This window comes from Neoarius graeffei, chromosome 26 (assembly GCF_027579695.1).
Source record: "Neoarius graeffei isolate fNeoGra1 chromosome 26, fNeoGra1.pri, whole genome shotgun sequence".
Classification (NCBI taxonomy): domain Eukaryota; kingdom Metazoa; phylum Chordata; class Actinopteri; order Siluriformes; family Ariidae; genus Neoarius; species Neoarius graeffei.
The window spans coordinates 8,543,273-8,569,809 of record NC_083594.1 but is presented as its reverse complement, the minus strand read 5'-3'; the positions used below and the strand labels follow the sequence as shown (position 1 = coordinate 8,569,809).

At 42.4% G+C, this 26,537-nt stretch overlaps 1 protein-coding gene across 3 annotated transcripts in view; it reads right to left on the bottom strand.

The window, feature by feature from the left end:
• The window catches only part of chd5 (chromodomain helicase DNA binding protein 5), a 135,624-nt gene that overhangs the window by 12,432 nt on the left and 96,655 nt on the right, over positions 1-26,537 (bottom strand). For 2 of the 3 annotated variants that reach the window (XM_060910648.1, XM_060910650.1), the window contains 19 exons: positions 25,949-26,080; positions 24,179-24,296; positions 23,947-24,071; positions 22,986-23,223; positions 18,813-18,985; positions 17,349-17,523; positions 17,111-17,197; positions 15,270-15,358; positions 14,545-14,678; positions 13,387-13,531; positions 11,107-11,266; positions 10,883-10,962; positions 10,596-10,791; positions 10,216-10,308; positions 8,230-8,382; positions 8,014-8,122; positions 1,497-1,629; positions 1,223-1,418; positions 974-1,131 (listed from right to left, as the gene is read on the bottom strand). In XM_060910648.1, coding sequence (XP_060766631.1) covers positions 974-1,131; positions 1,223-1,418; positions 1,497-1,629; positions 8,014-8,122; positions 8,230-8,382; positions 10,216-10,308; positions 10,596-10,791; positions 10,883-10,962; positions 11,107-11,266; positions 13,387-13,531; positions 14,545-14,678; positions 15,270-15,358; positions 17,111-17,197; positions 17,349-17,523; positions 18,813-18,985; positions 22,986-23,223; positions 23,947-24,071; positions 24,179-24,296; positions 25,949-26,080 — 2,694 coding nt within the window. The remainder of the gene's footprint in view (positions 1-973; positions 1,132-1,222; positions 1,419-1,496; positions 1,630-8,013; positions 8,123-8,229; positions 8,383-10,215; positions 10,309-10,595; positions 10,792-10,882; positions 10,963-11,106; positions 11,267-13,386; positions 13,532-14,544; positions 14,679-15,269; positions 15,359-17,110; positions 17,198-17,348; positions 17,524-18,812; positions 18,986-22,985; positions 23,224-23,946; positions 24,072-24,178; positions 24,297-25,948; positions 26,081-26,537) is intronic. The other variant, XM_060910649.1, reaches the window with a different exon arrangement.

The window sequence follows — 26,537 nt, the reverse complement described above, 5'->3', positions numbered from 1 at the left end:
GTTAACAGTTATTCCATGAAATTTGAGTTGTACACGAGCTGATAGTCGATGAGGTGCGTAGCACTGAGTCGGCTATAATCCATGTACGACGAGATTGAGTGGAATAACTGTTTTATTCTATCCACATTCACTGGATTTTGAGAAAGAGAGCATTTTTATATTTTGCATATTCGATAAATAAAAACTTTATACAAAACGTCCGACAAAATAATTTCCGCTTAGGCGGACTTCTTAAAAACCTATCGATGGCTGCACGAATTGACTTTAGTGTTGCATTTTTGTAGAAAGTGCCGTCTTGCTGTCGAGGTATAGAACAGCTTTAGACATTTATTTAATTCTTCCTTGGACATTACAGTTCTGTAATTTTAAACTTCTTTGAGCTTTTGAACCAGTCTAAAAAAATTCAACAAACTTTAATGATGAAGAATGTAAACAAACCGGCGAAATCACAGGAGCAATTTGTGAAAAATGTGATAATAATAATAATTCCTGGAAAATTAAAAAAAAAAAAAGATACGTTCTTACCATGAAATACTTTTATTCCACACTTTGTTCCTTTTTTTTGTATTTTTTGGGGTTTGTTTTTGAGTAGAGTTTTTATTTTGTCCTTGGTTGGTTCAGTAACACGCTCTGCCATTTTGTTTTTCTCTACTCACCGTATATGAGCTGATAGCCTAGTAGTAGAGCAGCCAATCAGAGCGTGCGATTGCTCATATCCAGTGAACGTGGATGTAATAATAGCTGTTATAATGTAAGTGATAACTAAATGTAAAATACAATGTATTGGTTTTTTTTAGATAAATATAAATGAATAATTGTTGCCAAACTGTAGTGGTATAAGAGGAGTAGGACACTTCGAAATATTTTGTTCACTGATTATCCTACAACAAATCCAGTGCAAGTATTATATTCCTTCCATCCTGTCCTTCCAGACGAGTGATATGATCTTTTCATGAAGAGACCTGATTCTGACCTGCTGGGGTTGAGGCTCACGGTTGGTGAGACGGCTCAGGATGCTCCTCTCAGACATGTGGAGTCGGGCGGATACAGGAGGGATGCGGGAGAGCATGGACGGCAGCCTGGTAACGTCGGCCTTCATGTCACTCAGCAGTTCTTCCAGCTGATTCAGCACTGGCAGAAACAGAACGTGAAAGTTAGAATGGCTTGATGCTCGAGAGATTAAACAGAGCAACGTGGAACAATACGGCACCCATCAGTGAACCTTTGTGAAGGACAGCATTCGCTGGCTTGTTTCCAGCCAGAGATTCTTTCGAGAGGTGCTGGTGCGACTCGGCCAGACACTCGACCTCGGCGAAACGTGTGTTCAGCGCCATGGCTGGGTGTGTGGAGTCCTGCGTCATGTTCAGATAAGCTGCCCGTCTTAACTGCTCTTCAATCACCAGGGCCTGCTCCAACAGCTAAGGTGAACAGAAAGATGTTTCTTAAGTAGTGCAATTTTTTTTCCCCCTGAACAATTTGGGTCCAATTGAACTGACCTTGAACCTCCGTGCCAGGAACTTGTTCTTCATCTCCAAGTAGTTGCCTTTGTTCATCTCAGTCTTGAAGGGCTCGTTGAGGATGGCATAGCGTGGGTCGTTCTGGATGTCCTGCCAGCGAGCGTAGCCATGACTGAGACACGCAGATGTAGTCAAGGGCTCACATATGGGTAATATTATAACAAGCAACTGAACTGACCTGAAGTAACTAAGAGCTTTTTCACACCTATTTGCTCATGCCATTTTGTTTAGTTTCACACAGTGCATAATTAAACAAACCAAAAAAAAAAAAATTGCTGAGGGGTGTATAGGCGGGGGTGAGGCTGTTAGTATACATAGTTGTAAAATTCTTTCATTTATTGATAAGAAATATGGCAACGGAAGAGGTAACAAACCTCTGCTAAGGACACAGGGACATCTTGGGAATGCTAACCGAGACCGTCAATGACGGCGTAGCTCACTCCAGCCCTGTCTAGTCCAGAAGGAACGATCTAAAGTGGACCTCGTGCAATAAATGTTGCAAGCTACACTGGTGCTTGAAAGTTTGTGAACCCTTTAGAATTTTCGATATTTCTGCATAAATATGACCTAAAACATCATCAGATTTTCACACAAGTCCTAAAAGTAGATAAAGAGAACCCAGTTAAACAAATGAGACAAAAATATTATACTTGGCCATTTATTTATTGAGAAAAATGATCCAATATTACATATCTGTGAGTGGCAAAAGTATGTGAACCTTTGCTTTCAGTATCTGGTGTGACCCCCTTGTGCAGCAATAACTGCAACTAAATGTTTCCGGTAACTGTTGATCAGTCCTGCACACCGGCTTGGAGGAATTTTAGTCCATTCCTCCATACAGAACAGCTTCAACTCTGGGATGTTGGTGGGTTTCCTCACATGAACTGCTCGCTTCAGGTCCTTCCACAACATTTTGATTGGATTAAGGTCAGGACTTTGACTTGGCCATTCCAAAACATTAACTTTATTCTTCTTTAACCATTCTTTGGTAGAACGACTTGTGTGCTGAGGGTCGTTGTCTTGCTGCATGACCCACCTTCTCTTCAGATTCAGTTCATGGACAGATGTCCTGACATTTTCCTTTAGAATTCACTGGTATAATTCAGAATTCATTGTTTCATCAATGATAGTAAGCCGTCCTAGCCCAGATGCAGCAAAACAGGCCTAAACCATGACACTACCACCACCATGTTTCACAGATGGGATAAGGTTCTTATGCTGGAATGCAATGTTTTCCTTTATCCAAACATAACACTTCTCATTTAAACCAAAAAGTTCTATTTGGGTCTCATCCATCCACAAAACATTTTTCCAACAGCCTTCTGGCTTGTCCATGTGATCTTTAGCAAACTGCAGATGAGCAGCAATGTTCTTTTTGGAGTGCAGTGGCTTTCTCCTTGCAACCCTGCCATGCACACCATTGTTGTTCAGTGTTCTCCTGATGGTGGGCTCATGGACATTAACATTAGCCAATGTGAGAGAGGCCTTCAGTTGCTTAGAAGTTACCCTGGGGTCCTTTATGACCTCGCCGACTATTACACGCCTTGCTCTTGGAATGATCTTTGTTGGTTGACCACTCCTGGGGAGGGTAACAATGGTCTTGAATTTCCTCCATTTGTACACAATCTGTCTGACTGTGGATTGGTGGAGTCCAAACTCTTTAGAGATGGTTTTGTAACCTTTTCCAGCCTGATGAGCATCAACAACGCTTTTTCTGAGGTCCTCAGAAATCTCCTTTGTTCATGCCATGATACACTTCCACAAACATGTGTTGTGAAGATCAGACTTTGATAGATCCCTGTTCTTTAAATAAAACAGGGTGCCCACTCACACCTGATTGTCATCCCATTGATTGAAAACACCTGACTCTAATCTCACCTTCAAATTAACTGCTAATCCTAGAGGTTCACATACTTTTGCCACTCACAGATATGTAATATTGGATCATTTTCCTCAATAAATAAATGACCAAGTATAATATTTTTGTCTCATTTGTTTAACTGGGTTCTCTTTATCTACTTTTAGGACTTGTGTGGAAATCTGATGATATTTTAGGTCATATTTATGCAGAAATATAGAAAATTCTAAAGGGTTCACAAACTTTCAAGCACCACTGTATATACACTACAGTATATATAGAAGCTATGTACACCCTAGGAATATGGAGCTGTTTGCCAGAAAGAATCCAAAACGGCAACGAATTGACCGAGAAGAAGCGATTTTTGTTGAACTGCAAGACATTAAGGCTTAATTAGTCCATAATTTCATTAATAATTGTAATTAAGCATATCTGGGTAGAAGTTATATGCACCCTTGGTACCTCTACCTTCATGAGAGAAAGAATCAAAATCGGTGAAGAATTGAGAGAGAAGAAGTGATTTTTGTGAAATGTGGACAACACCGGACGGACGATGGACAACACATGAAGGCATAAGCTCATCACCTGTCAGCCGGATGAGCTAATAACTGCTAAATAAACAAATATATTTTGTCTACTGGACAAACAAAACTAATTTGAACCGAACTAAAGTCACTAAACTGAATCTAGAAAGGCACTCGGACAACGCAGACCTCCGCCAATCGGCAATCCTCGACTCTTCTATGACATGCAAATCCGCAACCGCAACCACTTTATATGTCCCAAAACTGTTAGGATTTTGTGCCCTACATGTGAATCCCAGAGGATTACTCCGACCTGTGAATGCGGATTGCAATATGGAGCCGTCATATTTCTACACTGGCTATGTTTTTAACTACCGAACTTTACTACCATCTCTTGAAATTTAAGCTGTATGGCAATGTTGAGCGCAAACTTCCATCAGGGCCAAATATCATATCTTGCAATGTTAGTAAACGTGAAACCAAATTCGTGGATCAGCTATATATAGAAGCAGAATGTAGCAGGTTTGTTATTGGCCCATGCTACACCCTTCCACCAAGTTTCATGGAAATCTTCATAGGTTGGGAGGAATTTGCGCAATCCAGCTAACAGACAGACAGACAGACAGACAGACAGACAGACAGACAGACAGACACAACCTCCTTGGCAAAGGAAATGAACTAAACTGAACTGAGCTGAAGTAAAAACCTTGACTGAATTGAACTAAACTGACTTGAAATGAATTCACTTCACTGAAACTAAACTGAAGTTATGAAACTAAAAAGCTTCTGTCTTTCTGCCATTAGAGCACTCAACACGTCTCTCCTCAGACAGTGCCATAATATAATGCTTTCTCTTCCACAACCTGTACTGTCCGAGTGCGTTATATCTGCACTAGGGATGGGCAAAAAATAATATCTCGATATTTTTTAGGATTTTAACGATAACGATATTTTGAAGATATTTAAAAAAAAAAAACACTTGCTTAAAGATTACAATAATTACAGTGACTAAAAGAATCATTGCAGTGACACAAGTATTTAAGGAAAAGCCATATTTATTTTCTTAAACAACTTTAAATTAATAAAAATGAATAATTCAATTGACAGTTCGTAACGGCAGCAAACATTCTAATCAACCGTCTCTGACGGCAGTACGGGTCTGCAAATATCCCGCCTGTTCCGCTGCCAACAACCAATCATATGTCGATCTGAACCAACAGCTTTCCAATCATCTTGCAGCTTCATGCTCCGCTGTCCCTCTCCTGCCATTATAGAAGTACTGCGCCTGCGCAGTGTCAAAATAATCCACGAGAAAAGTGGATTTTAAAGCTTTTTCTGAGTCATGAGAACCAACCTCAACTTTTCTTGGCGATTTCAATCATATGCTCTTCGCGACCGTTAGTTTTCACAGAGTCCAGTATTGATATCTTCCCATTCATTTTCAGAGGGTCTGGTCTCACTAATCCGAAAAAGATGCCTGAAAGTGGCCGGCGAGTGACCGCACTTGGCCTGATAGGAGCCCGTCACAGCTTCTTCTTCTTTGTTCTTTTTTTTTTCCCCTCAAAAAAAAAAACGTAAACTACAAGTCAAAGTTTTTCAGTATAACAATAATAAAGAAAAATGTGCTCAATTTAAAATGTATTGAAACTATTCGAAATCGGCTGATCGGTTCATTCATTATTATCCGTGAGTACAGAAACACTAGTAATAATTTCTGGATCATTGCTATAAACGTGGACTAATATTTCTTGGGAACCAATGGGTTAATGACATGGAATGAACCAACCGACCAATCGCATTTTTTCTTCAGATGGTATCTGGGTAAATGAGCAGCTGTCTCAGCCAATCACATTTTATTGCTGGACGGGATCATATCACGACATCTTCCGGTAGATACCCAAAATCAGCTTTGTGTGTTGTGAGGCCAGCGGGGCAAAAAAAAAAAAAACTTTTAATATGCTGAGCAATGTTTGATACATTTTGGAAAGTTGTTTTGGTTGCTTTATAGGTTTCTTAGAATATTTAACTCGTCACGTCTGTGCTGCTCTTCTGGGTTGCTAGAAACAGTTGTGTTGCCCTGGCTTGGTGTATAAAATGTGTGCCCCCCCAAAGCAATTCAAGGCCCGTCCGTCAGTCCGTGTCTGGCACCGGGTCTGCTCCGCTCTGTATTGATTTTTGGCGGCTTAATTAAAAAAACTCGATAATGCAAAATTACACATCGTCAAAACAACATTCACGATGACATCGCAGACGATACATATCGCCCACCCCTAATCTGCACTCCTCGTCATTACCGCGACACTTCAATTCTGACCACTACCGTTGTTCACCATAAATATTACTGCAACGTTTTTCTACATCTACTCATTGGCCAATTTTTCACTGATCCAACAATATCATGTGGACAAGATGTGATCATTTTGATGTCCTGAGGATTGCTTTTCTACATTTTGGGACTGTTTTCCTCCCTCTTGAGGTAAACAGGACGGCCCTACGGAAACAGCCGAACATCAGGAGCTTGAACTAATTAGCATTACTGCGTCACACCAAGATGGCGACGCCACCAAGAAAACATCGTAACTCTGCATCAACCTCGGAGAGTTTTGAGTCGCAGGGATGTAACTTGTTGTTGAATACTGTAGATTCGTGAAACAAAAGACGAATACATCTTTTCTCCGTTACTGCTTTTGTTTTTCTTTTTCTGTAAGATCAAAACATTCGGTGTATAACTCCATACTTGCTACTGTGGAGTCGAAACCGTGCATTCTAAGGGCAAGGTAGCTAAGCGCTAGCTAAAATAATTTAGTTATCTGTCCAGAAAAATGACACATCATATAGCCTTGCTTTATCTTGCAGTTTCACTCACTAGGCAGGCTTTTCTTTTCTTTTCTGTTGGCAGGAGAGCCGAATCCGCCATGTTGACCCACGCGGACTTGTTTTGGTTAAAAGTAGGTCAAACGCGCCCTACGGTGGTCACGCGATATTGTTGCTCACTTGCGTCAGCAGTCTCCAGAATCATAAACCACGGGACGCTTTTTATCTCGGCAAAACATTTACACACAGGATACACGGTGTGTGCAGCAGCGAAACATCTCGAAACTCTAACAGCAATAGAAATACGACATTTTTGGCCAGAATTCAACTTTGCACTCAGAACCTTTAAGTAACAATTGAGGTGCAATGAAGTAATTAAACTGAACTGAACTGAAGTAAGTGAACTCATCTCATCTCATTATCTCTAGCCGCTTTATCCTGTTCTACAGGGTCGCGGGCAAGCTGGAGCCTATCCCAGCTGACTACGGGCGAAAGGCGGGGTACACCCTGGACAAGTCGCCAGGTCATCACAGGGCTGACACATAGACACAGACAACCATTCACACTCACATTCACACCTACGCTCAATTTAGAGTCACCAGTTAACCTAACCTGCATGTCTTTGGACTGTGGGGGAAACCGGAGCACCCGGAGGAAACCCACGCGGACACGGGGAGAACATGCAAACTCCGCACAGAAAGGCCCTCGCCGGCCCCGGGGCTCGAACCCGGACCTTCTTGCTGTGAGGCGACAGCGCTAACCACTACACCACTGTGCCGCCCGTAAGTGAACTCAGCTAACTAAACTGAAACAACTCCACTGAAGTGAAGTACCGTACCGAAACTGGATTAAAGTAACCGAATTGGAAGTGAGTTGTAATGAAACTCATCTGAACTAACCTAAAATGAAGTAATTAATAAATTAATAAAGAATTCACTAAACTGAACTGAACTTAAGTAATTAAACTAAACCAAGCCAAACTGAAATGAAGAAACTAAATCACGCTGAAATAATCTTGATTAGCTAAATTATTTTTTAAAAATGAAATTAAAAAATCGAGCTGAATTAACTCAACTGTGGTGGGATTCCCAAAAATCTCTTAACGCTTAACTAGGAGAGAGAGTGTTGATTGTGCCACTCGCTCCACCATTTCACGATGATCTTTGTGCTACGATGCTTTTGGGAAACTCGGCACTGAACTGAAATGAATTACACTAAGCTGAAAAACTAAACTAAAACTGTGGAGTAACAGCTAAGAAAGCAAAAACACTTTCAAGCAGCAGGAGTTAATTTAGGATACGTTACAATGCCAGCCAAAAGCCAGTAGTCATGGCGCCGGTGCCAGATGTCATACATCTTACCGGATGAGACAGCGACTCGTTCTTCATTCTGCCACAAAGTGTGCAACTCTGAGAAAGCACACAAACACACAAAACAAATCCACTTAACGCCGACTACGACACTCATCTGTCCTGGATTTAATCTTAAATTGAGCGAACGCTAGTTTTAAACTCACCTGTAAAGCCTCCGTCTGCGATGTTGAACATGAAGCGCGCCTTAGCGCCGTTCTTTTCGTCTTTCTGGCTCTCGTCCACTTCGTCCCTCGACTCTTTCTCTCCGTTCAGTTGACTCTCAGTGGTGTCCTCAGATTTGGGCTCATGAGGAGCAGCTGTTATTGTTTTTGATAATGTTTGTTATGTCTGAGTAAAATAACCGTTAGAAATGTTTTGACTGCTCTGCAGTGCTAAGTTTAAATCCTGTTTTCAACTCGCCCTCGAGGACTTTCCTTAATGCATTTCTTATTGCCTAGATACGGTGTTGTAGTCAAGTCACTAAACCTCGAGTCCGAGTCCAGTCTCGAGTCCCCAGTGTTCAAGTCCGAGTCAAGTCATTTGAGTCCGAGTTGAGTCCACGATCGATCCAGGTCGAGTCTGAGAACAAGACTCCAACTGCACCATTTGACGGTGGCTGTTGCTGCCTTTATATAAAACCGTTTACTGTGGATGCGCGAGAGTCCATTTGGTGCGTGTGCTGTCCGGAGCGCGCCCAAGAGTCTATCTGATGCACACACCAAGTCGCGCAGTTGTGACACTCGTGCACGAAATTCATACAAAAATTAATGTACAACCCCGATTCCAAAAAAGTTGGGACAGAGTACAAATTGTAAATAAAAACGGAATGCAATAATTTACAAATCTCAAAAACTGATATTGTATTCACAATAGAACATAGACAACATATCAAATGTCGAAAGTGAGACATTTTGAAATTTCATGCCAAATATTGGCTCATTTGAAATTTCATGACGGCAACACATCTCAAAAAAGTTGGGACAGGGGCAATAAGAGGCTGGAAAAGTTAAAGGTCTAAAAAAGGAACAGCTGGAGGACCAAATTGCAACTCATTAGGTCAATTGGCAATAGGTCATTAACATGACTGGGTATAAAAAGAGCATCTTGGAGTGGCAGCGGCTCTCAGAAGTAAAGATGGGAAGAGGATCACCAATCCCCCTAATTCTGCACCGACAAATAGTGGAGCAATATCAGAAAGGAGTTCGACAGTGTAAAATTGCAAAGAGTTTGAACATATCATCATCTACAGTGCATAATATCATCAAAAGATTCAGAGACTCTGGAAGAATCTCTGTGCGTAAGGGTCAAAGCCAGAAAACCATACTGGGTGCCCGTGATCTTTCAGGGAAGACCTTGCATTTTCCAACATGACAATGCCAAACCACATACTGCATCAATTACAGCATCATGGCTGCGTAGAAGAAGGGTCCGGGTACTGAACTGGCCAGCCTGCAGTCCAGATCTTTCACCCATAGAAAACATTTGGCGCATCATAAAACGGAAGATACGACAAAAAAGACCTAAGACAGTTGAGCAACTAGAATCCTACATTAGACAAGAATGGGTTAACATTCCTATCCCTAAACTTGAGCAACTTGTCTCCTCAGTCCCCAGACGTTTACAGACTGTTGTAAAGAGAAAAGGGGATGTCTCACAGTGGTAAACATGGCCTTGTCCCAACTTTTTTGAGATGTGTTATTGTCATGAAATTTAAAATCACCTAATTTTTCTCTTTAACTGATACATTTTCTCAGTTTAAACATTTGATATGTCATCTATGTTCTATTCTGAATAAAATATGGAATTTTGAAACTTCCACATCATTGCATTCCGTTTTTATTTACAATTTGTACTTTGTCCCAACTTTTTTGGAATCGGGGTTGTAGATATAAATATCTTATGGCAAATTACTTTGGCACGTTACAAAAAATAAAGAAAAAATCCCAGTCCTTGTCTCCAATTTACGACTCCAAATGCAGTTAATGTACGAGTCTGAGTCCAAGTCATCAGTGCTCAAGTCCAAGTCAAGTCACAAGTCTTTAAAATTAGGGCATGAGTCAGGCTCGAGTCAGAGTCCTAGACTTGAGTACTATAAGCCTGCCAAGATAACACATTTCTTTGGAAAATAGCATTTCAAGAACCTTTCTAACCTTGTTTTGGTTCTTTGTCCTCCAACTTCACGGCTGCAGAAGCGTCTTTTTCTGTTTTTTCAGCTGCGTTTTCCGTGTCTTTACTTTGTTGTCCTGTGAATAAACACCATAAATCTACCATTACACTGCATTAATTTAGCAGACGCTCTTATCCAGAGTGACATACAACATATCCAGAGCAACCTGGGGAGCAGTCGGGGGTTAGGTTCAGCCATTCCTGCTGGTCCAGGGACTCAAACCGGCAACCTTTTGCTCCCAAAGCTGCTTCTCTAACGATTAGGCCATGGCTTCCCCCAACATTATATTCTTGTTTCCAAAGTGAAATTATAAATTCCCAGCTTTATTTACACAGCTCTTAACATTTCGCTTCCTGTTCTCACCTGTAGGTGCTGTCTGATTGGTGGACTGCTCGTTCTGCTTGGACACCGGCTGCGTTTGATTGGTCGAGGGCTCCGATTCAGTGGATGAGTCGTCTTTCTTCTCGCTCTCTTCGTTTGATTTCTGCTCAGCGCTACCTCTTTTCAGTTCTTCACTCTCACTCGTCTTGTCTGGATAGGACTCGGGCTCTTTGGACGTCTGAGAAGAGAGACAGAATTGCCGGTTGAAAAAAGGAAGTAACGTCCAGATGGGGGATTTAGAGGATTTTTAAAAAACACGTTTCAGTCACCTCAGACTCGGCTGTTTTTGTGCTCTCGTGTTCGGAGGCGTCTTTATCTTCTGGAGGAACGAGACCACTCTCGGGTTTCTCTGTTAAACAGAAGAGATATGCGAGTGTCGGGAAATAAAGATCATTACACATGACGTGTATTCGGTTTCAGAAGTATTGGCGCCCTGTTAACGGTTTGTAAGAAATTTCCATGGTCAGTGGGACTTTGTTTAAACCACACGAACCTGATGGTACCGGCGTGCTGGGCTGAGTCGGAGCAGGACTGGCTGGTACAGGAGTGTTTGGGTCTGAAGAGAGACTCTCTGTGAGCTTTTTCAGTTCAAGACCTGCAGGAATCAAATCTGGAGTGCTGTATTTGCCATTCACGTGCTCAAACTCTTGCACCTGCACACACACACACACACACACACACACACTTCTTGAATATTCAATGAACATTCCTGTAAATTCACATGAAGTTCAGCAACACTGAGTATTTAATACATACATTTTACAGTCGTGTCCTGGAAGATGAAATCACTCATTTCAGAAAACAGAATCAGATGTGAAAATATTTCTCAAATCTTTTCTATACGGCGGCACGGTGGTGTAGTGGTTAGCGCTGTCGCCTCACAGCAAGAAGGTCCGGGTTCGAGCCCCGTGGCCGGCGAGGGCCTTTCTGTGTGGAGTTTGCATGTTCTCCCCGTGTCCGCGTGGGTTTCCTCCGGGTGCTCCGGTTTCCCCCACAGTCCAAAGACATGCAGATTAGGTTGACTGGTGACTCTAAGGGCGTATTCACACCTACGTTGTTTGGTCCGGACCAAACGAACCAAATTTCCCTTGGTCCGGACCTTTTGCGTTGGTCTGAATACAAACCACCGAACTCTGGTCCGGACCAAACAAGCGGACCGAGACCGAGCTGCAAGGTCGAACTCGGTCCGGACCAAAGGAACTCTGGTGCGGATCTTTTGGAGGTGTGAAAGCAGACCGAACCTAATCTGACAGTTTTGCTTTTTTGTACCTCGGGAGCTTCCGTCGTTTGTCGAGCATTATGGGAAACAGAGTCTTGACACTCCACCGCAAAGTGCAAACACTGTTTCGGTTGTCAAGGGAACCTTACAACAGTCGTTCAGTCATTCAGACCAGTGGTAGGCTAGACTACAGAGTACAAAAAATGAGTAGGGGGCAAACGTGGGCTGAGGAAGAAACGCGTACCCTTGTGGATATATGGGCAGATGTCCACATATCTGAGCTTTTGGAGAGAACACACAAAAATGCCGACGTGTTTGCTGTATTCAGTGAGAAAATGAAGGAGAAGGGGTTCACGCGCTCCCCAGAACAATGTCGGCTAAAAGTAAAGAAACTCCGTCAGACCTACATTAAAATCAGGGACATTCTTTCAAAAAGTGGCGGTACTAGCAACTTGCGTGAAGAGCCAGAACTGTCACAACATGATGTGCGCTCATCAGCGCTATCCTCCGTTACTACTTTTGAGCTTAACGCTTTGTGCGCGTGTCGTCTCTGACCAATAGCTGAACGACCTCAGGGCGCGTGGCTTTGTTGACAGATTTTGGTCCGCTTACTAAAATGTACAGTGTGAAAGCGAACCGCACCAAAATGAAAAAATAAAAAAAAACATTTGGTTCGGACCAAAGCAAGTGAACTATCGAACTATCCTGGTCTGAATACACCCTAAATTGAGCGTAGGTGTGAATGTGAGTGTGAATGGTTGTCTGTGTCTATGTGTCAGCCCTGTGATGACCTGGCGACTTGTCCAGGGTGTACCCCGCCTTTCGCCCGTAGTCAGCTGGGATGGGCTCCAGCTTGCCTGTGACCCTGTAGGACAGGATAAAGCGGCTAGAGATAATGAGATGAGATGAGATCTTTTCTATACACTCACCGGCCACTTTAATAGGAACTTGTTCTTGATTCTAAGATCCTTGTTCTTGGCTGCAGGAGTGGAACCCAATGTCGTCTTCTGCTGTTGCTTTTCTGCTGAGATTCTTTTCTGCTCACCACGGTTGGAAAGAGTGATTATATGAGTTGGCATATCTTTCCTGGCAAAACAGCTCGAACCAGTCGGGCCATTTTCCTCTGACCTGTCTTATCAACAAGACGTTTGTTTCCACCCAGAGAACTGTCGCTCAATCACTCGATGTTTTTTGTTTTTCGCACCATTCTGTCTGTGCAAACTCTCGAGACTGCTGCGTGTGTAAACCCCAGGAGATCAGCAGTTTCTGAAATACTCAAATAAACCAGTCCATCTGGCTCAAACCAACACCCGTGCCACAGTGAAAGAAAGTCACACTTTGAGATCATAGTTTTTCCCGTTCTGATGTTTGAACGTTGTGAACATTAACTGAAGCGCTTGATTTGTATCTGTATGATTTGCTGCATCGTGCTGCTGTCAAGGGATCGGAGATTAGAGAACGGCATCAAACAGCGGGTGGATGGATGGGTGTTCCTAGTAAAGTGGCCGGTGAGTGTATATTTGTATGTACCCTACAAATTCAAAAAGTACGTACCTTTTTCCTCACGAGAGACATTACTCCGATCCGGGTGAGGACGTGTTGTCGGGACAGACCCTCTCTCGGTACTCCGTCTGCAAACGTCTCCGCTCCGTCTGCTCCTGGCTCACAAAGGTGTCTCATGAACAGGGACACGTACGCTCTGAAGGACACGTCAAAAATATTTGTGAACAAATTTAAAACAAGCTTTTTTTTTTTTTCCCCCTCTGACAGAAAATAAACTCTAAAAAAAAACAATACAGGCATCTCTATAATTACTGGCACCCTCAGTATTTAAACTTAAAATGTTACAGTATAGGAAACCATTATGAACAGTGCAGATTTTTGACCGATGACTGTGGCCATGTACACACGTAGCCGGGTATTTTTAAAACCGAACATTTCCCCCCCCCTCCGTTTATAAAAATGTTTTATCCACACCACCTCGTCTTCGAAAAAAATCCCTTCCACACATAACCGAACATCTGCGTTTTCAATCACATTCATAAGCATTCCAAACCTGTAGATGGCATTATTTCCCCAAATCCTACCCCGTAATCACATCAGAATAGCCCTCTGTTGGCGTCACTTCCGCCTAAACATAAAACATGGCACCAAGCTCGTTCGTCTGGACAGACTCGGAGACAGAATTGCTTCTAAACACAATTTTGGAGTATAAACTTCAAAAGACGCAAGAAAACGTTGATTGGGAATCTTGTCAAAGCAAATATGTGGACATATTGACCCTGTTTTTGGAGCAGTAGTTGGGCTTCTAAAATTAAACACGTAAATAGCACCTGCACAATAATTAACGCTTTCAAGGCACTACTCCGATCCATTACTCTTTGTCCATGCTTAATCTGGCTTCTGCAGTAAACAAAGGTCGCACGTTTGACGTCAGGGCAGATTTGTTGTCATTTTTTTGGCGCAGATTGTGACGTTCTAAAACGCAAAACTCCGGTTATCTCTGTCTACACGAAAAGGCATACACGGAGTTTTCAAAAATCTTCACTTTGCCTGGAGTTTTTTTAAATATTCGTTTTTGATGTGTTTTCATGTGGATGACAGGCCAAAACGTAGAAAAATATCTTCGATTTAGCAGATACCCGGCTACGTGTGGACGGGGTCTTTATATATTTAATGAGAATTTTTTCATTATAATTTGTGTCAGAGAACCTGAACTCTTTTTCGCTTTTCCCCTTCAGGTCTCGGACCAGCCAGTGGGAGTTGAAGGCGTCTTGAGGAGGCATACCCCAGCGCATGATGGCGTTCAGGAAGGCCTTTCTCTGACGTGCGTTAAAACCAAGTACCTGGAATTGGAAATGAGACACGAATCGATATACACAGAATCAGTGAAAAGACTGGGTGCGCGATACTTGAAAGATCTTCAACTACTGGGATTCGATGGAAGAGATGTCAGAGTTTTGAAAAGCAAGTGGATGCAGTATCAGTTAATAGAGAACTCAGTGAATGGACACAAATCAAAAGAGGTGTGAAACAAGGATATGGATTGACTGTAAAATGAAGAGAATATCATGGATTGGAAAAAGAACAAATGATGAAGTACTGGAGTTGGTCAGCGAAACAAGGAACCTTATTCGAACTATCCGCCAAAGGCAGTTGAGATTCGTTAGATGTATAGTCAGAGAAAACTCTATTGAAAAAGTAGGCATCGAAGAAAGAGTGGAGGGAAGAAAAAGCCAAGGAAGTCAAAGACAGAACCTTCTGCAGACTCTGGCACTGGAAATGGGTATGAACGCTGTGGACCTGTTATGGTTGGCGTGGGATAGAACTGGTTTCAAAAACATGGTCGCCAGTGTCAGACTGATTTGACACTTGAAGAAGAAGAAGATACTCGCAACAAGAACTACTAATGGGAGTAAAATCCTGACCAGACACACCTCTATGTTTCCTCCGACTCGAGCTAGCAGTGGAGGTAGCGGTTTGTCCCGGTCGCTCTTCAGCTGCCTGCGAGACTGTCGTCGTCCGCCTGTAAAACAGTCAAAGTGAAACAACGCTAAAATCTGTTCTTTAGCCTCTGAAAATGATTAAAAAAAAGACTGTCCTTTCATGTGCCGGAGACTCCGCAGAGATCACATGACCTCTGTGTGTGTAATGAAATGAATATTGTTTCCACTCATACGGTAATGGTGCAAAAATGAAGCCAAAATATCATGAGTATTTTAAAATAAAATAAATATTTCAATTTTTAAAATGAAGTTTATTCCTATAAAACCAATACATTTTTAATATCATAAATCAACTGCTAGATAGTGAACGAAATGTACCGTAAGCGTCAGGCTTGTAGTGCTCGAGTCCGACTCGCGCCCTAATTTTAAGGACTCGTGACTCGACTTGGACTTGAGCACTGATGACTCGGACTTGGATTCGGACTCGTAAATTGGAGACGAGGACTCGGGTTTTTTCTTTATTTTTTGTAACACGCCATAAAAAATTTGGCACAAGATATTTATATTTATATCTACATTAATTTGTGTACTAATTTCGTGTCAGTGTCACACCTGCGCACCTTAGTGCGTGCATCAGAGAGACTCTCGGGCGTGCTCCGGACAGCGCGCATGCCAAGCAGACTCTCGTGTGCGCGCCATAAACGACTCGCACTTGCACAGGATTAAGGCACAATCAGTGCACCTGTATAAAAACTGTGAAAACACACTTATTTTGCGAAGTATTGCGCTGCATTGCTGACATATTACCGAGCCTTTTTTCCTTGTTTGGTTTCCTGATCCCTGATTTCCTGTTTCTCGTCTTTGATTCTGCCGAGTCTACGACAGCCCGTTTGTGCCTCGCTCGACCTATCGCCTGTTTCACTGTTTTACGATTTCGCCTGTTATTCTGGATTGTTTGTCTTCACTTGTATTAATAAACACACCTTCTGCACTTACATCCGTCTCCCAACCATCTCTGACAGAATACTTCACACTCCCTGATAAAGAGAAGCACATTCACCAGTTCATACGTCACGTTCAGGAACAAACTAATGTTAATGGCGCTGAAACAGCCACCCTGTCAAATGGTACGGTTGGAGTCTTGTTCTCGGACTCGACTCGGATCAATAGTGGACTCGACTCGATTTTTTTTTTTTAATGACTTGGACTTGAACACTGGGGACTCGAGACTGGACGAGCGGTGTGGACGTGCAAAGATTGCGTCTGGAAAGACCAAACAATTTATATCTTATCGACATTCGGCTCCCTGAGACAGCTGAGACAACATTTCCCCCTGAAGGTCACTGCCGGGAGACACTCTCGCATTCCTCGCATTCCTTCTCTAACTTTCCGCGGTCGCCATTTTTACCCCCAGTGTGACAAGCGGGTGCGTGACCAGCGCCTTCATGGCTGCAGGAGCGGACGGCTGCTTGCTTGCACTGGATTACCTCCTCCCCTCCCCCCCTTACCCCCTACCCCTGATTCCCCCCCTCAAGTCCCGTGTTTAAAGTGTACTTGTGTTGTTGTGTGCTTATGTGCAAAGGTTTTTTAAATGTTCCCACACTGTACTCCTGACAGGAGCATAGTCGGGGGGTGTTCTTTTTTTCCTTATCTCTCCTCATGTTGTGTTTCCTTTTTATCTTCATCCCTGTCTTCCTGTCCTGTCTACCCTATGTCAATTGTATGTTGTATATGTACGGAAAGGTTGACGGCTAATTTCGCTGGTACATGTGACTAGTGACAATAAAGGGCATCATCATCATCATCATCATCATCATTTTTAAATAAAGTACCTTCAGGTCTCTCCTCAAAATCTTCATCCTCATCCTCGGATCCCACTGAGTATTCGGACTGATTGTCTGAAAGATCGTCCTGCCATTCTGAGCCCCCACACACACCCACACATACACACACACACACACTTAAGTATCAGACTGTCAGAGGACCACTCTGTCTGCTCCTGTAGCTTCAATACTATAAATACAGCTTCAGTGCATTTCCGTGCGTGTGTGCGCGTGTGTGTGTCTACACCTTGGTCCTCCTGAGACGTGTCGTTGTAGTTGACCTGCTTGCGAATGCGCTTGCCCTTCCCCAGATTGCGTGCCAGATCCTCCTGCTGCTGCTCGTAATGATGGCGCAGGAGTTTCTCCCAGTAGTCAGGATCCACGTTCTCCTCCTGTTTAATGATCTCCCTCTGCACTTCCTCCTACAACAGGACACACACCGAGTTAACGAGAGACTGGCTCTTGGGTCGAGTGTTTTGGAGCTCCGCAATCTAAAGAGCACAATTTATGTTCTGAACCCAGGGCAGGAAACGTATGATTTCCCCACACAGTTACACTATACAGTATACCCAAAAGTTTGTGGACACCTGACCAATCACACTCATATCTGCTTGTTGAATATCCCATTCCAGATATTTTCTGCTATAATGATCTGCACTCTACTGGGAAAAGAAGGTGTGGCTGTGGGGATTTGTGATCATTTAGACACGAGCATTAGTGAGCTCAGGCACTGATGTTCTGGGGTGAAATCGGCGTTCCAGTTCGTCCCAAAGGTGTTCAGATCAGGGCTCTATACAGGACACTCGAGTTCTTCCACTCTAACCTTGGCAAAGCATATCTTCATGGAGCGTGCTTTGTGCACAGGAGCATTGTCATGCTGGAACAGGTCTTAGTTCCACTGAAGGGAAATTGTAATGCTACAATTCTATACAATTGTGTGCTTCCAAATTGGAGAAGAACCACATAGAGGTGTAATGGTCAGGTGTCTAAATATTTTTGGTCTAATGGTGTCGATATAGTGTCCTGAGAATTTAAGGCACAGTTTTCAGATTTTTTTTTTAATGTTTTTCATCTTTTCATATTTCTATGATATATGTAAAGAATATTTTATTATTTACATATAAACAATAAAAGGTGTGCAGTTATCGGGAACACAATTAACGACAGGGTGGTGTGATGAAACAGAGTTACTGTCACTGACCTATATGGCAATAAAAGCAAGTCACAAAGTGTTTTATACATTTTACACGACAGAAATCGGCCAGGGCGGCACGGTGGTGTAGTGGTTAGCGCTGTCGCCTCACAGCAAGAAGGTCCGGGTTCGAGCCCCGTGGTCGGCGAGGGCCTTTCTGTGCGGAGTTTGCGTGTTCTCCCCGTGTCCACGTGGGTTTCCTCCGGGTGCTCCGGTTTCCCCCACAGTCCAAAGACATGCAGGTTAGGTTAACTGGTGACTCTAAATTGACCGTAGGTGTGAATGTGAGTGTGAATGGTTGTCTGTGTCTATGTGTCAGCCCTGTGATGACCTGGCGACTTGTCCAGGGTGTACCCCGCCTTTCACCCGTAGTCAGCTGGGATAGGCTCCAGCTTGCCTGCGACCCTGTAGAACAGGATAAAGCGGCTAGAGATAATGAGATCCAGCGATCCACTGTAACTGCTTTCAGTGAGCAGATTTATTCCAAGTAAACGGTTTACATGGAGCCTCATCCCTCACCTCTCCATCCTCCTCACGCACCACATACTGAGCCACCTTGAAGGAGCTGAGGTACTCGTTCATGTTCTGGATCTCGGTGTCCTCGGTGGCGTCCTGACTGCGGTCCAGCAGCTTGGAGATGGCGTTGTCATCGTAGTGAATCACGCTGCCTTCCTCTCCGTCCTTATTGTCGCCTGGAAAAGACAAGACACCCTTGACAGTTTAGTGTGAATCAGACACGCAGGAAACTCTGCAATATGGCAATATAAGGAGTTTTCTTGGTATCTCGAGTAGGTTTGATTTCAGAGAAAATATGTATTCGTCATAAATGTTAATAGTGTGCTAAGAATATCTATACTATTTAAGGAAGGCTGTCTGTCTCTCTGTCTGTTCACCTACAGTATGCAAATCAACACGGCTGGACGCACTTCGCATACTCCATACTTTGCACATGGAATGGATTGGTGACACCCCAGAGGGGCCCAAGACAACATTTTCAAATTTTCCAAAACATGGGATTAGTGCTAATCCAACACACTATTCATTTCCCATAGGCTCCATGCTCACGCTAACACACTGCGTGCGGCCTTGGCGGAGAATCCCCTCCCTCACTCGCCTGGGAGTTTCGATTGTATGGGACCTTGCAATCAGCGCTCCTCGCCGGAGACTTCCGCTCAGGCCGAGCCTACGTCTCCTCAGTGACGGGCAATAACTACTACGTCTCCTCTCTCCTACAGGAAATAACTGCTAGTTTTCATGAAATGATTAAGGAATATAGTAACTGTAGTAGTAGTAGAAGTGTTAGTAGTAGTTGCGGTCATGGTAATCGTAGTAGCAGTGTTAATTTTGTTAACAACTGTTACTCCTAACCTGATCGTCTTATTCCTGTTATTATTCCCACATCTACAAATCATGTATGCTAAATGGAACATACCATTACAATATCAAACAGGGGGATATTTTATACAAGCAAAACCACTGATACGGTGGTGTAGTGGTTAGCGCTGTCGCCTCACAGCAAGAAGGTTCCGGGTTTGAGCCCAGCGGCTGACGAGGGCCTTTCTGTGTGGAGTTTGCATGTTCTCGTCGTGTCTGCATGGGTTTCCTCCGAGTGCTCCGGTTTCCCCCAAAGACATGCAGGTTAGGCTAATTGGTGGCTCTAAATTGAGCGTAGGTGTGAATGTGAGTGTGAATGGTTGTCTGTGTCTATGTGTCAGCCCTGTGATGACCTGGCGACTTGTCCAGGGTGTACCCCGCCTTTCGCCCGTAGTCAGCTGGGATAGGCTCCAGCTTGCCCGTGACCCTGCACAGGATAAGTGGTTACGGATAATGGATGGATGGATGGACGGATGGAAAAGCAAAAGCAAACCCACACTGAACACAATCTGTCTCTAAAAATGGCTCCTGACAGTACAGTAATACGTTCTGATTCAACACATAGTTCAACGTATGCTTGCTTCTCAAGGGAATGTTTACAGCCAGGAGAAATATCCTGGCTGTAAAAGGCGAAAGGCAGGGTACACCCTGGACAAGTCGCCAGGTCATTACAGGGCTGACACACAGACACAGACAACCATTCACACTCACACCTACGCTCAATTTAGAGTCACCAGTTAACCTAACCTGCATGTCTTTGGACTGTGGGGGAAACCGGAGCACCCGGAGGAAACCCACGCGGACACGGGGAGAACATGCAAACTCCACACAGAAAGGCCCTCGCTGGCCACGGGGCTCGAACCCAGGACCTTCTTGCTGTGAGGCGACAGCGCTAACCACTACACCACCGTGCTGCCTGGGAAAATTATGACTGAAACACTGACTAAAACTAAAAAAAAAAAAAGACTAAAACTACAATTTTCTGTCAGCAAGTAAGACTAAAACTAAATGTTAAATTTTTGTCAAAATTAACATTTAACGAGAGGACAAAGATGAGTAGAATTAAGAAGATGAGGCTGATTATTAAATTTTTTTATGCCATCCGTCATGTTGTCTTGTCAGTTTGTCTAGTATTACTGTTGTTTTTTGTGTATGGTTTTTTATTATGTGTTTGGTGTCTATGTCCTGCTTGTTTATGGTCTGTTAGTTTCTTATTGTGTCTTGTATTATAAATGTTGTTGATGTTTGTTGTTGTTGCTTAATGTTGTTCTTGGTTTTGTTTGTAGTAATTGTTTGGTGTTGAGGTTATGTTAGCTTGTGTGTAAATGTATTTTAGTTTTGTTTTTATTTTTTTATTTTTATTTAGATTTAGTTTTTTATTTGGAAATGTTTTATTTGATTATATTTTAATTTTTGTTCTTTTAGGGTGACAATTTTAAAGGTCCCATGGCATGAAATTTTCACTTTCTGAGGTTTTTTAACGTTAAAATGAGTTCCTCTGACCTTCTTAAGTCACCCCAGTGGCTAGAAATGTCATAATGTGTAAACCAAACTATGCCCAACATTTGTCAACATTTGAGAATGGCGCGTCAAAATGGCGCGTTGATAGGCTCTTCCCTTTACTACGTCAGCAAGGGAGATGATCCCCACGCCCCCCCTCTGGATTCCCACCCACTGTATGGATTGCCCGCCCAGCTCAAAAGTTGCCACCATAGATGCGTCACTTCAGTTTTGTAGTGAGGAGACCATAGAGGACACAACAACATGGCACCACCTAAGCGAGAGAAACATGGAAATTGCGCTGTACTGTACATGGATGTGACAACACAGAAAGGAGTCTGTTTTTACTGCCGACGGGAGAGCCCCTGAAGACGCAGTGGCTTAATTTTATTTACTTCAATAATACGCCGTCGAGTCTACCTAAGACGGTGTATGTTTGTCGGAAGCATTTTCCTGAGGAATGTTTCCACAACTTGGGACAGTACAGGGCAGGTTTTGCACATCAACTGTCACTGAAGCCTGGGTCCGTACCAAGCGTCCCTGCTGCATCAGCAACAAACACCGAACAAGTAAGTGTATAACTGTTAAGTCGTTTTGCCGTGTTTTAAAATCGGTGCGTTAGCCTAGCAATGGCTACATTAGCTGTGCAGCTAACCGCTTCCTGCAGTTAGCCAGGTACTCTGCGCTACAAAACCAAAAAGCATGCAGCATGCTCTGTTAAACTGAGTTTCGTCTGGAAATTGACTGTAACTTATGAGCTTATGTTTGACTATTGCTCCGCAATGCATGTCTTCTGTTGGATAAGCGATATGTTGCTGTAGTTGCTGCTTCTATCCTCTTTGGTTATGGAGTGCGTGTTCAAGCCTAGGGTATTATACGTTCGTAAACTACCACTCCGAACACTCTCACTCATGCCCGCAGCTTGGTCAAGCCCCTCCCCCTCCCCCCATGGCCCGCCCCCACCCTCTACCCTTCCCCGCCTCCTGCTTCTCATTAGCGAAACGACGCACTGGGAAAAGGGCTGAAATGGGGCTTTCTCCCAGGAGGCTATATCTACGTGCCGAGGGTTCATTTCGAGAAAGGCTGCGGATATAACATCCGGAAACCTCCACGAGCCCGTTTAAAGCATCAACAAACCACCATGCCATGGGACCGTTAACATCAGTCCAGGGACAGCAGATGCAAAATAGCCTTCTGGCTAATTCTGGCATATTTACATTTGTTTAAATGTTTTATTAATGTGCATTGTCCCTGATAACTAAACCTTTAAATAATTAAAATAAATTGAGTATTATTATTATTATTATTATTAGTGGGCAGCACGGTGGTGTCGTGGTTAGCACTGTCATATATTACTCAACAGTGTACAGAGCACTCTGTATGCACTCCATTCACAATAGGTTCCCAAATTATTGGCACCCTTGGTAAAGATGGATCTGAAAAAGAATGTCTTTGTGATTAAGTAACTTGATCTCTTTCGTACTTTGTTCTTTAATAAACGTACTTGTACTTTACTTTAAAGGTTACATTTCTGTCATATTTTTTAGTCTGAGATTAACCTGCTTGACCAAACATGGTTTCCACAACCTTTTTAACCCATCAAGGGTGCTAATAATTTTGGAGCTTATTTAAGAAAGTTTGTCATTATGAAAAATGATCCCTGTCTGCGGTCCCGGTCACATGACCTGTCTCTAATTCATAAATATTATTTACACTGCTAATAAATGACATATTAGTTCCATTGAAAGAAAATTTCCCAGTTAAAATAATAAGTGCACTGAACAGAACATGGAGAAAGAATCCGTCTCTGAAACCTACCGATGGCTTCCACGTCGTCTTTAAAGAGCTCCTCTGTGCCGAACTTCAGGATGTCGTCCAGCTCCTGCTTGGACATGGATCCTGTTTTGGAGCCCAGGCCCGGACGCACCACCAGATGTGTGAGCATCATCTTGCGCTTGGCCACCTGGGTAATCCGCTCCTCCACTGACGCTCGCGTCACAAAGCGATAGATCATCACTTTCTTATTCTGGCCGATACGATGCGCTCGGCTGAACGCCTGCGTGGAGAAACGAGAGGACAAAGATGAGTAGAATTAAGATGATGAGGCTGATTATTAGATATTAATGCGCTGTGTATTGATAACTGGTTGAGAAATATAAAATTTCAAGAATTTTATCGTGGATCGTTATTTGTGTATTTTATTTCTGAGAGATAATATTCATCTCGTAAGACAACAGCCAAATTCTGTTTATCATACAAGTGCACTGTACGAAGGTTTCAGAATTCATCTTCCAAATCAGGAATATGTTTATTCATGGTTGTGATGAAAATATTACAGTATAGGTAATTTGTATTGAATTAAATATAATTAAATAAAAATTAAATACAATTATTAATTAACTGTAAATCATGATCAGAATTTCAGAGAAATTTTGTATCAGTTATTCTTACTATTCTTATATCTGTTCATGCACATCACACTGTTATCATACATCCAGTCCAATGCAAAAGTTTGTGCACCTTTGGATAAAAAATTAATGTGACACGGATGCAAGTTAAGATGAATATATATAAATTTAAAATTATGCGCCTCTCTTCCTGAATGTAATATATGTTCTTTGACTCTAACTTCCAAACCTTTTTCAAATTATTTTCCTCCCAGGACACTTTTTATTGGGTATAATTTTTTTTTCCATTCAAACACTAGAGACGATGAAATTTAACTGTAAATATCATGCCTACTATTGATATATAATAACTGCGTGTGTGTATGTGTGACCTGGATGTCATTATGTGGGTTCCAGTCAGAGTCGTAGATGATGACAGTATCAGCGGTTGCCAGATTGATTCCCAATCCCCCAGCACGAGTCGACAGCAGGAAACAGAACTGCTGCGCTCCCGGAGCTTCACACACACAAACAGCAGATCAATATTAATGTGTTAATGTGCTAACGAGAGTAACGCTTCCCCCTGGTGGAGGCCCGGCTCAGCATCGAGTGCTTTCAGCTCACCGTTGAAGCGATCGATGGCCTCCTGCCGCAGTCCTCCAGTTATCCCGCCATCAATACGCTCGTATTTATAGCCTTCAAACTCCAGGAAGTCCTCTAACAAGTCCAGCATCTTTGTCATCTGAAAGAAGAGCCACAGGAGGAGATTTTCAATCCACCACAGGGTGAGAAATGTACAAGAGGATGTGGAGAACTAATGATCAACATTTTAGTTACTAATAAGTGTTTCATCCTGAATTTAATATTAAAATCGAGTCAAATTTTTACGTCGGTGCAGTTGTTCAGCTTAAAGCTTAAATATGAAAATTAATCATGATTTTGACCCAAAGGATCATTTTGGGGCGGCATGGTGGTGTAGTGGTTAGTGCTGTCGCCTCACAGCAAGAAGGTCCTGGGTTCGAGCCCCGTGGCCGGCGAGGGCCTTTCTGTGCGGAGTTTGCATGTTCTCCCCGTGTCCGCGTGGGTTTCCTCCGGGTGCTTCGGTTTCCCCCACAGTCCAAAGACATGCAGGTTAGGTTAACTGGTGACTCTAAATTGACCGTAGGTGTGAATGTGAGTGTGAATGGTTGTCTGTGTCTGTGTGTCAGCCCTGTGATGACCTGGCGACTTGTCCAGGGTGTACCCCGCCTTTCGCCCGTAGTCAGCTGGGATAGGCTCCAGCTTGCCTGCGACCCTGTAGAACAGGATAAAGCGGCTACAGATAATGAGATGAGGATCATTTTGGCACCATCATGACATCAATTACAAGAAAACTAACAGTGTGTGTGTGTGGGGGGGGTTTCGTCCATTTCTTTTAATAATTTTTGTTTGTTTTAATTTTCAATTTTGCACTTTTTTGAAATAAAGTAATTCCTAAAGCACACAAGTCTCTGCATACATTTATTTGTTTATTTATTTATTTATTTATTTACATAGCCAAAATATATGATAATTCAGAAAATTAAATTTTAAATATGAATCCACTTTCTCTTTTATTTTGACTTTGTCCCAGTAGTTTAATTTTGTAAGTGTAAATAATTATAATGAGTTAAATTATATGTATATAATGACATAATATATAATTATTTAATGTACATATGAGATTTTATTCTATATTTTAATAATAATAATCACATGCTCAGTTTAATTTCTCTAACGAAGAGCAAAATAAATATTTTACTGCACTAAAGTGACTTGGTGCATTCATCTCGATCTAAAAGTAACAGGGTGAAATTAAACTATTATTTTTTTTTTAAATAGTCAAATGTAAAATGGCCAAAAGACGCCATCAGTATTAGAAAGCAATAATTGCTATCAATATATTTTGGGGTATTTTAAAATAAGCTGAACAATCGCTATAAACCCAAAAGGGACGTCCTGGACTAATGGGACTAATCTCTTAGGCAGAACAACTGTTTGTTGATTTCTTTTGTTCCTTCGGCCTCTTATTAACATGCAGATTTATGCGCAAGCTCAGGCGAAGGGACAAGAGGGTGACGAATTAGAAAGGAAGTCAAATTAGAAGGAAATGAGCCGCAGCTGCTTTAAACACAGCATCCTCCCATTAGATTAATGCCCACGCAGCAGAACAGTGTAAAAGAAACGTGTCTGGGGAATAAATAATACGGTGAAAATAAATACAGCAATGACCTTTTGTCATCTAAAGATGAATGTGCTCTGTTCTCATTCCTCACACTGAGTGTAATTAATCATCTGCTCAAAAATAAGACACTTGGGAGGAAAAGTAAACTGTGTGTTTATATTCATGCAGTGTTTTTCACATTCAGGAATAACCTGTGAGAAAATCAGGACGCGGTGTCCGTCGTCTTTGAGTTTCTTGAGCATTTTCTGAAGCAGAGTGAGTTTTCCTGAGGACTTCACCAGCAGGTTCCCGTCGTACGACCCGTTCGGTAACACGGGGGCCTCCTGGAAACAAATTTCCCCACAATGCTCAGGTACTAATGTGCCAAGAAATAAAAACAGCAAAACTAATAAAAACTAAAGATGCTAAACTGTTCACTCTTTGGAATATTACAATCAAATTCCTGGAATCTTTCGCTAAAATAAATAAATAAATAAATAAAAATGATGTTTGAAATAAACATTAGACAACAGATTGGAAAAAAAAATTGTAAATAGAAGCATGTTAGTTTGAAAGTGATTTAAGATTGCTCAGAAAGTTTCTCGAACCTTGTTAGATTTTACAGCAATCGGCTCAGGGCTGTTTTCTCCACAGGGGGAGTCATTAAATATTATGTGTGGGGGTGCCAATACTTAAGAAACATACATAAACCAAAAAAAAAAAAAAAGGAACAATACATATTCCCATACCATATTGCTTTTTGCTCATTTCCATTACAGGTGCCAATAATTTTGCAGCAAT